Raw genomic sequence first — 18,465 nt, 5'->3', positions numbered from 1 at the left:
ATTAACCACTCTCAATTTTACCCGTGGACTGCCATCTGCCCAGATTTTAATTTGCTCTGAACGAATTTTAAGATGTGATTTAATTAATTGATTGCTTGTCTTTATGTTCTTACGTTCTTTGTATACTGTGTTAGTTTTATGATGTTAGCCACCCTGAGCCCAGCTGAGGCCGGGGAGGGCGGGGTACAAATAAAAATTTGTTTATTTATTTATTTCAAAGTAGCCCAACAGCAGGACACCATCTTTCGGGGCTGCACTCCTGTGTGAGTCACATGACCCATGTGAGATCCACCCCCCAAAAGTGGTTTTGGGGGGGACACAGCACCTCAAAACACTCGTTTTGGGGGTGCTGCTGCAAGATTGCTGCCCCGAAACACACACTGTCGTCTCGGAGCTTAATGCTGTTCTGAAGTGTGGACGATGGAACCCTATCTCGATTCCTGATTATGGTTTTTCTATATCTATTCTTAACACAGAACGACAAAGCCTGAGGAGAACAAAGGCATTAGTGGACAGATCTTTAATTTCTTTTCAGGGAAAGGGGTTGGGGGAAGCAAATGGAAAACCTTTGCGAAATGGAAAACCTTTGCATTTCTGGTCACAGATATTTTTGTTTTCCACCATGATGCAGGTCAGAATTTAGTCATTTAACTTTGCTGCACCTCAAACTCAAGGCAGCGTCCAATCTGTTTGAAGTGGTGGATTTCGCAGTCAGCCCTGGCAACGTTCCAGCAAACTGCAGGCCCTGCGACGACTCAGACACCAAAAAAAGCTGCAAGTGGGAGCAGCGTGTGTGCACACAGTGTGGAGCTTTGAAACGCTGTTAAAGGGGAAGTTGTTCCATCTTCTGAAGGTTGCCCTTTTATCTTCAGAATATCACAATTCTATGTTGAATTACAAATCAGATGAAGGATTGGTGTGTGTGGGGGGGGGTACCCAGGACATATAAAATTTGGGAACTTATTCCTCTCATTTCCCCCCACCTTCCCCACATACACACCCACATTTCTCTGTATCGCTCTCTTCCATTAGCCCAGCTACGACGTAACATGTTTCTTTCATGCAAACGGATTTCAAAAGATTCCTGCAGAATATAAGTGGCGAAATGGATTGCACAGGCTAAGCAGAGAGAGATGGAAAGTGGGGACCACAAGTAGATTTTGCTGAGGTATTCAAAGTGCAAGAGATGACCGTTGGGTCATCATTCTTTTTAGCATCCACAATACATCAGCGACCGCATCTCTTAATATCAGGCATGAGCAACAATTTCGCTCCCTCAACAACCCTCCAAGGTACGCTGCCAGGGTCTTATTTCACAAAAGGGACCTGAGCAAAACATTGAGGGCCTATTTTCATTAGGTGGCTCACATGCTCAGGCCTCGGTCCTGTATACCTGAAGGAGCGTCTCCACCCCCATGGTTCAGCCTGGACACTGAGGTCCACCTCCAAGGGCCTTCTGGCAGTTCTCTCACTGCGAGAAACGAAGTTACAGGGAACCAGGTGGAGGGCCTTCTCGGTAGTGGTGCCCGCCCTGTGGAACACCCTCCCATCAGATGTCAAATAAATTAACAACTATCCGATTTTTAGAAGACACCTGAAGGCAGCCCTGTTTAGGGAAGCTTTTGATATCTGATGAATTATTGTATTTTAATATTTTGTTGGAAGCCACCCAGAGTGCCTTGGGAAACCCAGCCAGATGGGTGGGGTATAAATATGTTGTTGTTGTTGTTGTTGTTGTTGCAAAAGCAGGTGTCTGAGGGGCCACAGCTGAGGTGGGGCTGAAGCCCACACTTCAGATGTTGTTGAACTACAATTCCCATCATTCTGGATCATTATCCCTGCTGGACTACTAAGGAAGGAGGAGGAATTCTATTCAGTTTGCATTTAAAGGTGAGCCTACACAATCTGCACTTTTAGAAACAATGAGAACTGAAACACAGCCGTCCTGTGCTTGTGAAAAAATTGACTCGTGAAAGCAAATAAGCATCATCCTTCTTCGAAATTTGCACTTTTCTGAATTTCGCAAGGCACTTCTTCAGCAACACAAAATGTACAAAAAAGAGCATCTACTGAGGTAAACTGTCCATAAGAATGCACATGGTCATGAAAATAACATACAAACTTGCATTATTTTAGGGGAAACTGCTTTTTTTTAAAAAAGCCACGTACGCTAGGCAAAATTGCATACAAATGTGTATATTTGGAGAAATTGGCATTGAGATGCTTATGAACCTTCATGAGGACTTAAAAAAAAAATCGCAAACAGATGACAACTGAACTCAAGCTTGGAAAAACAAGAAACTGAAAGAAACCAAAACTGACAACCTAGCAACATGAAATATATTTTGATTCAATGCAATCCAGTTCAGCCAAGCCACACAATTATCTTCCATATGGTTTTAAAGCCAAGGCCTCCACAAAACTAGAAATGTGGCAATCCTTAACTTGATTGCGGTCTCCCGCAGGATACTTACTGCAACTTACATCCAAGTTTGCTATTTCTGTTGGCTGCCCAACACTCAAATTCAATTGTGTTTTTTTGGTAAAAAATAATAAAATAATAATAATAATTATCTAGCAGGATTAAGGCCCTACAGCAGGTGCTCCAATCAGGGTTGTCTCCAAGTTTCCAGGTGTCTGTGGGAACAGATTCTTCCCCCACTCCCTTTCCTCAGGCTTCACTCCTCCTTTGCCTCACCTCTTTCAAGTCAAACAAATATGGCAACCCCCTATTGTCAATTAAAAGCAATACAGTGATAGACTCGTAATCTGGTGAACCGGGTTGGTGTCTCCGCTCCTCCACATGCAGCTGCTGGGTGACCTTGGGCTAGTCACACTTCTCTGAAGTCTCTCAGCCCCACTCACCTCACAGAGTGTTTGTTGCGGGGGAGGAAGGAAAATGAGAATGTGAGCCGCTTTCAGACTCCTTCAGGTAGTGAAAAGCGGGATATCAAATCCAAACTCTTCTTCTTCTTCTTCTTCTTCTTCTTCTTCTTCTTCTTCTTCTTCTTCTTCTTCTCTCTTTACCAAGGGCAAACTCACTGCTTCCTTCCTTTCCCTGGTATAAGGCAGCTTTCTATGTTTCTTCCTAGTGGGCCGATATGTGAGGAGATCAAACATGGCTGCCACTTTGAACTGAGTCTGTAGTAAGTGTGGGTGGTATTCAACTAAGTTTTGCTCAGAGAAGACCCATTGACATTAACTAACTTGGGTTTGTTATTTTCACTGTGTCCATTGCCGGCAGAAAGGGATGTGGGTGGCGCTGTGGTCTAAACCACCAAGCCTCTTGGGCTTGCCAATCGTCAGCAGTTTGAATGCACACGACGGAGTGAGCTCCCATTGCTATGTCCCAGCTCCTGCCAACCCAGCAATTCGAAAGCATACCAGCACAAGTAGATAAATAGGTACCGCTGTGACGGGAAGGTAAGTGGTGCTTCCATGAGCTCTGGCACTTGTCATGGTGTTCTATGCACCAGAAGCGGTTTAGTCATGCTGGCCCTCATGACCCGGAAAACTGTCTGTGGACCAACACCGGCTCCCTCAGCCTGAAAGCACAGATGAGCACTGCACCCCATGGTTGAATTCAAATGGATTTAAGCATCCAGGGGTCCTTTACCTTTACTGCCAGTAGGACTTAGTTGAATGCCACCCAAAATGTCTTCACTATTCACAACAGTCTTCTCTCCTCTATCACAACTTAACAAATTCCAGGCCCCAAAGTATGTTCAGACTGAGCTCTGGTGTCCATGACTACCACAAGAATAAGTCTGTTTCAGAGAGAGAGAGAGAGAGAGAGAGATGTCTCAGGCAGACCCCCACCCCATGCCCCTATTTTCCAGGGACAGCCCCGGATTTACAGAAGCCATTCCAATTTCTAATTTCATCCCAGAATGTCCCGCTTTTCCTTAGGACTTCCCTATTATCATTGGAGAAATGTTGGAGGGTATAGACTAGGGAATCCCCATTTCCATCAAAATAAATGTTGGTGGGGACGTCTCTATTTTCACTGGAGCAATGTTGGAGGGTATGGTGTTAGGTATGACAAAAGTAATATATGGAATTCCCAGCATCTTTTTCCTGCATGGTAAGAAGCCAAGGTCTCCCTAAGCTTGCTACAGGCCATAACCAATCTCCACAGCTCCCTAGACAAAACCCAGGGGATCTAATTTTGAAGCGACAAAAAAGATTTTCCTAGTATGGTCGCACAAACTGTGCCTCATCCATTATACATGGAGAACAGGCTGTGCTTCTCTGCATTCATTACTCCATTCCAGCCATCACCATTCCACAAAGAGTACATCATACATCAGCCCAAGAGATGTAACATTTATTTGTAATGTAACTCAGGAGTGGATGCCAGAAAACCAAGTTTTAATATGCAGCGATGTTACCGTGAATGTGTTGTGTGCCTGTGTACGTGTGTGTTTCTTTCCCTACAATTACTGCTGTAATGCCATGTTTGTTTGTTCGTTTCTTTCTTTTTTAAAAACATGTTTATGGGCCCATTTAGATAGCCACAATCTTATACCTTTGGTGTTTATTTCTGGTTGGCTTTAACTGGTGTTTAAGCGACCCCAATAGGTAAAGGGTAAAGGGACCCCTGACTATTAGGTCCAGTCGCGGACGACTCTGGGGTTGCGGCGCTCATCTCGTGTTACTGGCCGAAGGAGCCGGCGTACAGCATGACAAAGCTGCTTCTGGCGAACCAGAGCAGAGCACGGAAACGCTGTTTACCTTCCTGCTGGAGCAGTAACTATTTATCTACTATCACTTTGACTTGCTTTCGAACTTCTAGGTGGGCAGGAGCTGGGACCGAGCAACGGGAGCTCACCTCGTCACGGGGATTCGAACTGCCGACCTTCTGATCGGCAAGCCCTAGGCTCAGTGGTTTAACCCACAGCACCACCCGTGTCCCTAAGCGACCCCAATACTTTAACTGTATTCTGCAATCACATTCCATACATGCTCATTATAAGGACCAGGATTAATCCTGAGAGATATGGGTTGTCATTTTCTTCCTTTTTATACATTTGTAAAATATATTTGTTTGTTTGTTTGTTTGTTTGTTTATATATTTATTTATTTTTGACAGTGTGAATAGATGCTTAGAAGTGTATGGCTAGCCAGGATATTATTTTTTAAAATAAATAAATAAATATTATTAACATGAACACATAGAAATAAAGTAGAAGTGACAAGTGTAATAGATAAAAAGGCATACAGAAATAGAAAAAAAATAAAACGGAGGTACGACGGAGAGGAAAACGTAGGGAACAACTAAGAATACAATACTGCATTCAACTATCACAAATGAAAAGAAAAGAAGAGAGAGAGGAGGGAGAGTAAATTCAGTCCTCAGTAAAACTTCTCCACATATTTATCCATGGAACAGGATGTTTAGTGGGCTGTTCAATTGAGTTAGCATAGGAAAATAACTTACACCATGCTGAGTAAAAATGAGCTATTTTTTTAATGAAGTGTAAAGGACTCTTCATTTGTGCAGATGAAGGGTGGTATACAAATTTAACAAATTATAATATAACATAATATACCAGTAATAGTAAATATTAGTATGTCAGATGTTCTGACAGTGCAACGTCCCATACTTTCACCAGCCACTCCTTTTGGGAAGGAGTTGATTTGGACTTTGAATGGGAAGCCACGGACGATCAGGCTGCAGCAAGAAGCCTAAACACAAGAGATTTATGTATGATGGACAGGTTGGTACCATGCTGCCAGGGCTGAGTCTGGGGAGAAAGTTCAGTGTTTCCAGAGGAGACTTGCGCAGATTTTTAACGGTTTAGGATGGGATTTCGAATGTAGCACTACAAAACAAACAAACAAACAAAAAACCCTGCTACAAAACTACTTCTTGAAACCTGTTCCACTTCTCACTCCACTGTGAGTGGGGGGCTCCCCCTCTGTGGGTCCCATGTGTCCACAGAACCTCTGCATCTGCCATTTATCAGAGCATCCTGGTGCACCTTTCAGAGTCTCATGCTAGAGGGTTCTCATTCCCAGGGTCGGATTTAGGTTTGCTGAGGCCCTAAGCTACTGAAGGTCATGGGGCCCTTTATATGTCCAGCTGTCCTTTGTCAACAACAAATTGTCGCTTTTTTTTTTTGTCTTGAATCGACACCCACAGCTCTGTTCCCCTCACAGAGCTCCAATTCCCAGAGTTCCCTGAAAAGAGAGACTGATTGTTAAACTACTCTGGGAATTGTAGTTCTGAGAGGGGGAATAGGGGGTCTCCTAACAACTCTAAGCATCATAGAATTCCCATGATTCTTTGGCGGAAGCTGAGAGTATCCAAGAAGTATAATAGTGATTAAAAAGAACAGTGTGGATGTGGCTGCAGTTAAAGTGTGATTGTTTCCTGACTTTAAATCAACATATAGAAATTAGCACCTCCAAATTTAGGTGACTAGATCTCCTCTCTTGACTGCCCCCCCTACTGTGATGACCACCCTACGGTTTTGTAAAAGTAATTTGGAAGTAAAGCTCCTTGAATTCAACAGGGCTCACTACCAAAGTAAGTGGGGATAGAAACACATCCTAAACAACAGAAGATCAGATACTATCAGATACAGCAATGCTCATTACACTTGCATTATACAGCTGCTGCAACTGTTCCAATTTGTCTCTGACCTCTACAGGTATTGGCCTTCTGCACGAGATAGGGAAAAAAACCCGTTTTCCTATTCCACAGATCATTGTCTTCCAGTTTGTAAATTCTTCCATGCTCCCACATCAAACGCTATCTATTGTGCAATGAGAGGCTTTCCTGAGGCTATTCAGCAATTGTCTGCCGCAATTTGGCAGCTATTTGCTCATTACCCCACCGCACCTCTGACTTGCATACCTTCAGCAAGCTCGGAGCAATGAAATGTGCATTGGAAACCCAACGCATGGCATTTAGGTGTACTACGTGCTCTGCAGGGCCAGCTGTACCCTTTTGAGAAAGCTTGGCAAACAGCACGAACCTTCGGGGCAGAAGCACAGGCGACGGAGAGGATGCTATCCAAAAGTATAGGCATGTCACTGGCTGAAGAACAGTCCTGCAGTCAAACCAAAGAATACAGCCACCTGCAGAGTTTTTTCTCCATGTCTCAACATAGTGCCCTTCTATAAGGTGCTAAGAATGTAAGGAGTGCCCAGCGCAGGGCAAGTAAATCCGGCGCCCTGGTGCAAAGATCCCTCCGGCGGCCCTCGTGCTCGGCTGGGCAGGGCCACGCGCAGTGGGCAGCCGGAGGGGCAGGTAGGGACGCTGCCAGCTGTGCTCCGCCTCCGCCTGCTCGGCCGAAGCGGTGGTGCGGTGCTGCCATCCAGGGAGCCCTGGGTGCAGCGCCGACGGGAGGCTCGCTGACGACCTCCCCGCGTCCACAGCCCGAGAAGAGGAGGGTGAGAGCGGCACTGCCGGTGGGGCTGGAGGGTGCAGGCACCCTCCTCAGGCCGTGACACCATGGTGCCCTGCACCAGTAGCCTCAATGGCTAAGACATCCCTGGCCCTGCGGCACCAGGCCAGCAGTCCATCCAGGCCAGCATCTTCTTCTCATAGTGGCCAAAAGGATATCTATGGGAAGACTGCAAGCTGGACCTGGCCACACCAGCACTCTGCTCTCCTGCAACTGGCTGTCAAAAGCGTATCTGCACACTGAAGGCAGAACGTAACCCTTAGGGTTAGTAGCCCTTGATAGCCTTTAGTCAACATGATTTTGTCTTAAGGGCACATCCAGATTTCCTTTCACTACACGTTTTGAGGCACTGATTGTGCTTTAGGCATTGGGAAAGCCTTTGTTAGGATGGAGGGGAGGTTGTAGCCTCCATCTGCCCCTCCTCATTAAGGGTATCCTGTTAAAGGGATCCGGGGGTGTGGATTCTGTCTGATGCCCGGACATGGGCTAGGGCCATGGCACGACCCCAGTGGGGACCCCTCGGGGTGCTCCTATTTGATGTAAGTCATAGGGCTCCCCCTATTGGTGGTTTACCCTTAGATGGACTCCTTGAAGACGGGCAGGAGTGTAATATACCAAACACACACACACACCAAGAACTCTGGCCAAAAATTTCAATACTGGGAATAATTCCTACCCATGAGTTGCAGTCAAATAAAGGTATATATTCTGGTAAGAGTTACAGGCTTGTAAATTCTAACAGAAAAACAGCTTTTTAAAGACACATACGTATAATTCGTTACAATGTAGAACATAAGAGGTTTGACTCAACAACAAATGATGTATAAGTCCGTATCCAAAAGTCGAGAGTTGATTCAAAGAAAGAACCCAGGACAGAGCTCTGTTTCGGTATGAATGCTTTTGTCAGCTAATGTGTGAGTTCGTGTTAGTAAAGTACCAAGTGGTTCTATGTTTTTCAAATGTAGCGTCTACATATGAAGCGATCACCATGTCTCTGTGCATTCATACCAAAACAGGGCTCTGTCCTGGGTTCTTTCTTTGAATCGACTCTCGACTCCGGCTCTACATACAAACGACCTTTTGAATACTTTTGGCCAGAGTTCTTGGTGTGTGTGTTTTGTTTTGTTTTTGGTATATTAATAACAAGAACTCCAATTTATCTAACGTTTATATCAAGGAGTGTAATATAGCCTGGCTTCACCCCAATGCCTAAGCCAAACCGCTCACATCTGTAACCAATAAACATGTGGCCTATTTGAAGCCATAAACCAAAATACTTGTGCCCGTGTGTTTATTATCCATCAGGGAACTGCGGGTTGCAGGGCCTTGGCATGCAAAGCTCCATGTCCCATTAGCGCCCCCCCCCCAGCACCTTCCTTGTGAAAATCCACTCTTTACTGCTGAATCAGAGCAAACGGCAATCCACAGAAAAACCCAAATTGCTTTTTGTTCCAATTCAGCATTAAAGAACAGGTTTTCCTGGGGAGAGCATCAAGGCAAAACAAAAGAGCTTGGATGTGGTACTTTAAAGGGTGGACCTCGTCCTAAAAAGCATGGTGCAAAAGGTAGGTGTGCATGAGTTCTAATCCTCTTTTAAAGCCACTCAAGCTGTTGGCCTTCGTAACATTTTGTGGGAGCAAATTTCAGCGTTTAAGTATGTGCCGTGTGAATGAGCGCACAGGTGCTATAGTAAATACATTTTCTGGGATCTGTCCTTTAAAGTAAACTACAGCTTTGAGGACCAATATCAGACTGCAAGAAAAGAGGTTAGTAAGTAAACTGTGGAACTCACCACCACAGCAACCAGGGCAGCTGTAAAAGAGAGGATTGGACAAATTCATGGAGAATAACGCTATCAAAGACTGTTGTTGTTGTTGTTGTTCAGTTGTTCAGTCGTGTCCGACTCTTCATGACCCCATGGACCAGAGCACGCCAGGCACGCCTATCCTTCACTGCCTCCCGCACTTGGGCCAAACTCATGCCAGTTGCTTCGAGAACACTGTCCAACCATCTCATCCTCTGTCGTCCCCTTCTCCTTGTGCCCTCCATCTTTCCCAACATCAGGGTCTTTTCCAGGGAGTCTTCTCTTCTCATGAGGTGGCCAAAGTACTGGAGCCTCAACTTCAGGATCTGGCCTTCTAGTGAGCACTCAGGGCCGATTTCCTTGAGAATGGATAGGTTTGATCTTCTTGCAGTCCATGGGACTCTCAAGAGTCTCCTCCAGCACCATAATTCAAAAGCATCAATTATTCGGCGATCAGCCTTCTTTATGGTCCAGCTCTCACTTCCGTACATTACTACTGGGAAAACCATAGCTTTAACTATACGGACCTTTGTCGGCAAGGTGATGTCTTTGCTTTTTAAGATGCTGTCTAGGTTTGTCATTGCTTTTCTCCCAAGAAGCAGGCGTCTTCTAATTTCGTGACTGCTGTCACCATCTGCAGTGATCATGGAACCCAAGAAAGTGAAATCTCTCACTGCCTCCATTTCTTCCCCTTCTATTTGCCAGGAGGTGATGGGACCAGTGGCAATGATCTTAGTTTTTTTGATGTTGAGCTTCAGACCATATTTTGCACTTTCCTCTTTCACCCTCATTAAAAGGTTCTTCAATTCCTCCTCACTTTCTGCCATCAAGGTAGTATCATCAGCATATCTGAAGTTGACTACTAGCTGCTATTGCTCTGTTCTGCCTTCAGAGTCAGAGGCAGCACAGGTTAGCCTCCCCAATTTATGTGGAGGTTACATTCCAAGACACTGCATGCTTAAGCGCGATCCAGTATAATTGAAACACCATTGAAAAAGCCTGCAAACATCCCGTTCCGCCCCCACCACTGCCCCTTTTTGCGACTTTTCAGGTCACTTCTGGCTTCGGCACAGTCGAACACACATCCGATGTGCCTAAAACATTGCAGCCTGTACTGCTTCTGAATGCCAGTTGCTGGAAAATGCAGGAGGGAAGCATGCTAGAGTGCATCTGTCTGGCCACTGTGGGAACAGAATGGTGGACTCGATGCACCTACCGTGGCCTGGAAGGTGTGTGATAAAATTGGACAGAAGGATAGTGCAATTTTAATGGTACAGTTGGCAGAAGTGTCAATTATATTGATTTGCAACTATACAAAATTTATCTCTGATGGGCTGCATGATCCTTTGGAACCCAATATTGTTTTTTAAAAAAAGATTAATTCTATTTATATACTACAAAAAGAATCATGTGGGGTGTGGGGAGTGGCCAGTGACTTTTGGAATGAGAATTAGGGAGTTATGAGCCTGTACCTATTTTTATCTGTGGATATACTGATGGGGTGGGTGGCCTGCTGGCTGGCTGGCTGGGTTATTGCAAAAGCCTAACAGTTCCTGGCGAATTACTCCCACAAAACACATCTGTGCCTGGAAGAAACACAACTACTAAACAACAACAAAAGTACTATTAGGATCTGCCTCACTGGAGGGGCTTTTTGTTCTGGCATCTAGTGCCATGTTCTTGTCAAGTCAACTTAAGGCAACAAAAATCCAAACAGATCCTTGCCCATTAAAACCCCATTGGCGGCATTATGCATGTAGGTTTTTTCAAGCGGAAGAGACTGCGGTGCATTTTTAAAAACTTTTTATTTAAAAGGTTTTTTTGTACTTTATCTTCTCAAGATCAGCTTTAATAAATTATCACCCTTTAGCTCAAAATACGACTTTTCTCATGGTTGTGTATCTGTGAAAGCCCACCTGCTGGGAAGCAAAGGAAATATTCACATACTGTTTAACATCTTATTCTCTCTGACACACTACATTGTGCTAAGAGTTCATTTGGGGGGTAGGTTTATTCTAAATGGGGAACAAACCCCCAGGAATAAATTTGCAAGCCATCCCTGTTTGTTTTAGAAAGGATTGGCAAGACCAATATGAATCACCATGGGTTCACAGGAGCCCAAAAGGTCAGGTCTGCCTGAAACTTGGTTGAAACAAGCCTTAATGGCCATTGGTTGAGGTGCTGTGATGTCATGGAATGCTCACCTATTCAGAAGTGGTCTGTACCTAATTCACATGGCAAAGGAACTTCCCTGTGGTTCCCTGCCGATATTTACATTATACTCGTGATGACACAGTGACAGACAGCTCTGGAAAACTCATTCTGGGCTAAACAAAATAAAATTAAAAAATTCCTTCCAGTAGCACCTTAGAGACCAACTAAGTTTGTTCTTGGTATGAGCTTTCGTGTGCATGCACACTTCCACGAAAGCTCATACCAAGAACAAACTTAGTTGGTCTCTAAGGTGCTACTGGAAGGATTTTTTTTTAAAAAAAAATTGTTTTGACTATGGCAGACCAACACGGCTACCTACCTGTAACTCATTTGGGGCTGCTAGCCTTACCTACATACCTGGGAGCAAGTCCCATTGAACAAAACTTAGTATTAACAATGTAATTGGTTACACAAATTTATGGAACATATTGCTATCAGCAGCTACTAGACAGGATACCTATGTTCACACTCCACTATTGGGTGTGTTATAGCAGTTCGCAGGGAATCACAGGTAGGTGGGAAGAGTGCTGTTGGGCTCATGTTCTGAACTAGATGAGTCCTGGTCCACCAGAATTCTTCTTATGCTCTTATGAAATGGTAAACATGCCTAGGATATTGCTGTTAGAATTTTGTTCCTGTCTTCACCCCTGTTATGTACTGAGTTGAATAGGATCCAAACTGCAGCAGTCTGATTGGTCCTAGAACAATAGGATTGAGATTGCAGCAGTCTGACTGGTCCCAGAACAATAGGATTGAGATTGCAGCAGTCTGATTGGTCCCAGAACAATAGGATTGAGATTGCAGCAGTCTGATTGGTCCGCAGGAGCCACCCAATCCAGCTCCAGGTGGAAATGAATCCGCACTCCGATTGGCATACAGGAGTATCCTGGAATTAGCCAATCACGTGGGGCCCATTGTGCAAATAGTGTATATAAAGCAAATGTTTGGGGGGAACTGCATTCCTGACTACTATGAGCTGAATAAAGAGCATGAAAGTCACACTGGACTCCGAGTATATTTCAACCCCCATCACACACACACAGTTAAAATGAACTCAAGTTTGCAACATCTGCAGCACTAGAAACGTCACATCACTTAATCTACTAATCTGCACAGTGGTGTGGGAGGGAGAGGAAGCAGATACGCAGAAGCACATTTCAATATAGCTCATCTGCTAAAATGGAAAAAGGGGGAAAAAAAACACCTGCTTTTGTTCATACATCTCTGTCACAAAGTCGCAACTCATGCCAATAATCTCACCAGGAACAGAGGTGGAGGAGAGTTCTGCCAAGCACACTGTTACGATGAATTGAAGTTGGATTGGGTAAACTTTTTAAGGTGAGGACTGTTGTACCTCCAGCTCCTTCCATCATAATTCTAAAATTGTACACAGTTCTCTCAGGCCACCTTTGTTGTTGTTGTTGTTTTCACTTGAATTGCTCATGTGTAGGATTCTTTTTTTAAAAAAAAAAGTTGGTTCAGAAATAGCAAAGCAAATGAATGGAACAATCTTTTAGAGTCTGCTAACCACTCGAGCCAACCATCTGCTTTCTGCGTCTCGACGTCTTCCAGGGGATGTGTAATATTGATTGGAATCTGGCGCTCTCTCTCTCTCTCACATACACACATGAAATATGAACCTTCTTTTCCAGACAGTTCAAAGCTGGGATATAGCTAGGAACAGGAATGGAATGATTTGTCCATTTTGGTTCTCCCAGTTTCTCATTTCTCCATTCTTCAATTCAGTTCCGCACATTTCTACAGCAATTTATTTTTTATTTTTTATATAAAAACAAATTAACCAGGGACATTATTCAGCATTTTAGTGCAAATTTCTCCCAGTAAAAATACTTCTCCCCCTAATATAGAGTGTACATTTCTTTTAATATGATGGATTTTTAAAATGTTGTTTTACTCATTTTTTCACTGTGATGCACATTTCCCTCTAAAACATGCATTTCTGTGACACCTCTGGATCTGTTGTAAGAGGACAGGAAGGTGGCTGAGGACAGACTGAGCTTTGGTGCCCCGTTCACCTTAATGGATGACCCTCAACTGTCCTTCCCTCTTGTCTTTAACACAATGTTCTTGGTGACACCTCTTGCACGGAAAGTATTTTGCTTTCCTCTTTTGTCATAGCGATCAAGCAAGCACTTCCCTAGAACCTCCACCTGAAGTTCATTTCTGAATGAAGCATTTTATTTGATTCCAAGCAATTTGACCCATGAGAGAGATCCTGTATGCTTCTTCAATCAAAGGAAAATCATTGCACAGACAGTGTGCCAGAAAAAAATGTGTTTCAAATATACCAGACCTTCTCAGGGGAGTTGTTCTTCCACCAGCCGCCACAATGACTCAGCCTACAAAATTACATTAACTCTATTCTGGTGATCTTATCTTGCCCAATTCCAAGCTTTGGGGTTCATCTGTCTTCCTGTACACATGTGATGCTCTAATTTCCCTTTTTTTGTTTTGTTTTGTTCCCAACACAGTTGGAAAGGCCGTGCTAATAGAAATGGGAAAGTTTTCCAGTGTTCTCCTCTGACTGAGCACAGGCTCAGGAGTGGGAGTCCCTTTCTGCCCACTGTCATGCAATCTAATGGCACAACTCTTCTCCATTTATTTGAATGGGGACAGGCAGGCAGAGACTGTACGGAGGAGTTGGGTCATGGGGAGGAATGGCAATCTGCCTGTGAAGGACCCATCCCCTCTGATTTTGTCCCAGCAGAGTTTCACACACACCCCCCAGGGGGAAAAAGGGGAATGAGGCTCCCAAAATATGCTGCAGGAGCAAAATCAGAGGATGAGGGAGGAAGACTCACCTTATTCTGTCCCCATATCTTTAACCAAGAAACGCTTCTTTGTTTTAATTGTATTTCTCTTGCCATAATCTTGCAATGGCATTCCACTTTGGAAACCAGGGTTGAAAAGAGGGTGAACACAACAGACTAATCATAGAATCATAGAATCATAGAGTTGGAAGAGACCACAAGGGCCATCCAGTCCAACCCCCTGCCAAGCAGGAAACACCATCAAAGCATTCCTGACAGATGGTTGTCAAGCCTCTGCTTAAAGACCTCCAAAGAAGGAGACTCCACCACACTCCTTGGTAGCAAATTCCACTGCCGAACAGCTCTCACTGTCAGGAAGTTCTTCCTAATGTTTAGGTGGAATCTTCTTTCTTGTAGTTTGAATCCATTGCCCCATGTCCGCTTCTCTGGAGCAGCAGAAAACAACCTTTCACCCTCCTCTATATGACATCCTTTTATATATTTGAACATGGCTATCATATCACCCCTTAACCTTCACTTCTCCAGGCTAAACATACCCAGCTCCCTAAGCCGTTCCTCATAAGGCATCGTTTCCAGGCCTTTGACCATTTTGGTTGCCATTTGGTTAATGAAGCAGGTGGGCATTGTGGTTCTTACACTTTTCTTCCCCGTGAGACACTTGAAAGTTGCCGATGATCTCGATGGACCACTTAAAAGACTTGTCTGGCTCTTGCAGCAATTGAAATGTGTTGTGCTCGACGGTGTATGATTTTAAGTGTATTTTTAATTGCTGGTTTTTCAAATTGTATCTTATGGCATTACAATCAGTGTTATATAGAATTCTAATTGCAACACAGCAAAATGCAACGGAAGAACCGAAAGGAGCAATAAAAATACAATTAAAAATCAAAATGACTATTTAAAGCAGGCATGACACAAGGCACCTGGACTTAAGCTAACAGAACACTGGCGAGCCACCGACCACAATTTGGGAATTCCTCCAATACAGCCCATTATGCACCTAAGTACTTGTTCATGTGACAAAATCATCAGACGTGTGCCAGTACGCAAATTCTATATAAATGAAGGATTGCTCTCACTCGTAATCCTTTCCTATTGCATACAGCCAACATGATTCTGGTTCAGCTGGTTGACAGCTCTCCAAGCCTGCGGCATCTGGGTTGGAACTGCTTTTTCGAAACTCTTGCTAGACACCAAATATCACACAGTACCATATTTTTCGCTCCATAAGACACACTTTTTTCCTCCTAGAAAGTAAGGGGAAATATATGTGCATCTTATGGAGCGAATGGAGGTCCCTGGAGCTGAATTGCCCAGGGGCCAAAACCAGATCGTGCTTTTTATTTTACAAAGAGAAAAGGGGGTGTTGAAAGGACCCCACTCAGCAGCTGATCAGCAAGAGATCAGGAGAGAGATAAGAGTCCCGGCTCCCTTTGGCCCCGCCCCCTTGCCCAGGCCTCCTTTGTTGAATGTGCTGCAGAGGGAGGTTGTTTGTTTCCCCAGCGACATGTGACTGGCTGATTAGATTATCTGTCTGGAAATAGTAGAAACAGCTCCCTTTCCTTAAGATTTTTCAGAAACATGAGTTGAACCCCATAAAAATGGGGCTTTTCCTCTTTGCTTTTCCCCCTTTGCAAAAGGAGCTTTGCTTTTCCCCCTTTGCAAAAAAAGCTGCAAAACTTTTAGCTGATCCTCAAAAAAAAACAGGGCTTTTAGAGGAGGAAAACCAGAAAAATATTTTTTTTCTTGTTTCCTCCTCTAAAATGGTCCGGTGCGCTCTATGGAGCGAAAAATATGGTACATCCCAATCCTTTTACTATTAACTGCTACACTCAACTCACGTTTGGAGTTTTAAGACTTTAAGGGCACAAGAAGGAAGATAGCTCCAAGAATAGCAGACTATGCAAGGCCTCAAATGTGCCAATGTTTCCATTCCCTTCAAAGTAATATAAATTAAGATATTGGCTACATCTTGCACACTTCCTGTGGAAAGTATCCACAATTAAGCTGTTGAAAAATCTGATAGTTCTACTAGAGATTGCATGGAAAGCTGGAAAGGATTGTTCAGCCACCTGGCATATTTAATGTGTTATGATTTATCCTCATCATATCTCTCCTTGACATATCATAACACTTGCTCCTCCCCTTCCCATCTCTTAAGGAGAACATCCACAGAATCATAGAATTGTAAAGTTGGAAGGGACACTGAGGGTCATGTAGCCCAAATCCTTGCAATGCAGGAATCTTTCCCCCCAACGTAGGGCTCAAACCCATGACCCTGAGATTCGGAACTGCATGCTCAGCTTTTCCAGAAGAGATAAGATCTGCAATGGACAAAGGTCAGTAGGAGCTCCATTGTCCCTTCCCAATTTCTCCACTTGTTTCTGGGAGATGTTTCTGAATTCTCCAGTCATAAGACTGACTGACACACCAATGTGACGAGTAACTTATAACCAGAATCTTAATGTGGGTAAATCTGAATTCTCAGATTCTCGTTGAAATGACTGCAATTTCACATCATGCTGTTCTGCAACCAACCTGATTGGTAGTGAAGGGTCTCCAGCATCCCACCAGTCCTTCGGTGGGCTAATGTACATGCACCACAGCTCCCAACTGTATCCATGGGCTGAATTTTCATAGCGCTGAACCTCAAAGGTGTCCTGCTTGATATTGTCAATAGAAGGAAGAATGACCCTTTTCCGGTTTTCCTGGATCCGTGAAAGAACAGGCTCAGCCCTGAAAAGGAAAGCAAAACAGCTTTGAGGTAATAATAATAATAATAATAATAATAATAATAATAATAATAATAATAATTATTTTATTTATACCCCGCCCTTCCCCGCCAAACCAGGCTCAGGGCGGCTAACACCAATAAAATCACGACCAAAACATAAAACAATTCATTAAAATAGAGATTAAAATACAATTTAAAATTAAATCTAAACTGCAGCCTCATTTTTAAGTAGCCCACCAATCACACCCCAAAAGAACGAAACATCAGGGTTAAACTGAAACCAACCCAAAGGCTAGGTGGAACAGCTCCGTCCTGCAGGCCCTGCGGAAAGATGCCATATCCCGCAGGGCCCTGGTCTCTTGTGCCAGACTGTTCCACCAAGTCGGGGCCAGTACTGAGAAGGCCCTGGCCCTAGTTGAAGCCAACCTAGCATCCTTGTGGCTCGGGACCTCCAACAAATTATTATTTGAGGACCTTAAGGTCCTACCTGGGACATACCAGGAGAGGCAGTCCCATAGGTATTAGGGTCGTAAGCCACATAGGGCTTTAAAGGTCCAAACCAGCACCTTAAACCTGACCCTGTACTCCACAGGGAGCCAGTGCAGCTGGTAAAGCACTGGATGAATGTGGTCCCGCGGCAAAGACAGGCATATCGATCCTAACTGGGGTGCAGTGGCAGATGAGAAGTGGCAGCTGCTCCTTCCCTTCCGAAGGCCTGCCTGCCCACATCGACTAGGGCAAAAGGTGGGTGCTTGTGGATTACTGCAGCCGTGCTGTGGGGTTTTCCCCCCAGACAGACCCCCCTAGGAATGTCACACTCATCGCTGAATGACATAAGAACTTTGGACTGTTGAGTAAAACGAAATTTACAAATCTAGCACGGCAACAGATTCTGACGGGATATAAATAGAATCATCTATGTATGATATTTGCATTTGAATTGTAATGAGATGCATCAAAATTCCGACAACCTGCACAACCATAAACATATGACTGCAAGGCTTTTTATGTGTGTGTTCAGGGCTTTTACACATAATGCTTCAGGGGAAGGTATTTACAGTGGCTATGCCTACTCAGAAGCAAGCCTCGTCGAGTGCAGTGGCATAGCCACACACACACACACACACACACACACACACACACACCACTTAAGAGAGTACAGAATTACAGCCTAAATCCGTATTTGGTGTTTGTTTGTTTGCCTGATTTGATTTATACACCCTGCCCTTAACAGTCCCCTGTTGTCAATGTCCCCCAAAGCTTTCCTCTGCTTTTGTGAAGATGTGAGACTGTGTACTTGAGTCACCTTGAGATAACACGAAATGTAGGTAGCTGAAATGCTAAGCCCTTCAGCAGCATCACCCGCTGCTTTCACAAAGCATTTATGATGGTGTTCTCAGGATAATAATAATAATAATAATAATAATAATAATAATAATAATGCTTTTCTATATTCCAATTCTTATTGCGACTGTGAACACTGAGTGGTGGGGTAAGGGGGGGTAA

At 44.1% G+C, this 18,465-nt stretch overlaps 1 protein-coding gene across 1 annotated transcript in view; it reads right to left on the bottom strand.

Annotated features, from left to right (window-relative positions):
- GALNT17 (polypeptide N-acetylgalactosaminyltransferase 17) overlaps positions 1 to 18,465 on the bottom strand; it is a 117,699-nt gene that overhangs the window by 24,362 nt on the left and 74,872 nt on the right. Inside the window, exon 5 of the mRNA XM_033171736.1 lies at positions 16,764 to 16,961. Coding sequence (XP_033027627.1) covers positions 16,764 to 16,961 — 198 coding nt within the window. The remainder of the gene's footprint in view (positions 1 to 16,763; positions 16,962 to 18,465) is intronic.

The sequence above is a fragment of the Lacerta agilis genome, chromosome 15 (assembly GCF_009819535.1).
Source record: "Lacerta agilis isolate rLacAgi1 chromosome 15, rLacAgi1.pri, whole genome shotgun sequence".
NCBI lineage: Eukaryota > Metazoa > Chordata > Lepidosauria > Squamata > Lacertidae > Lacerta > Lacerta agilis.
Note: the sequence above shows the minus strand (reverse complement) of the source record. Positions and strands in the feature narration are given on the sequence as shown.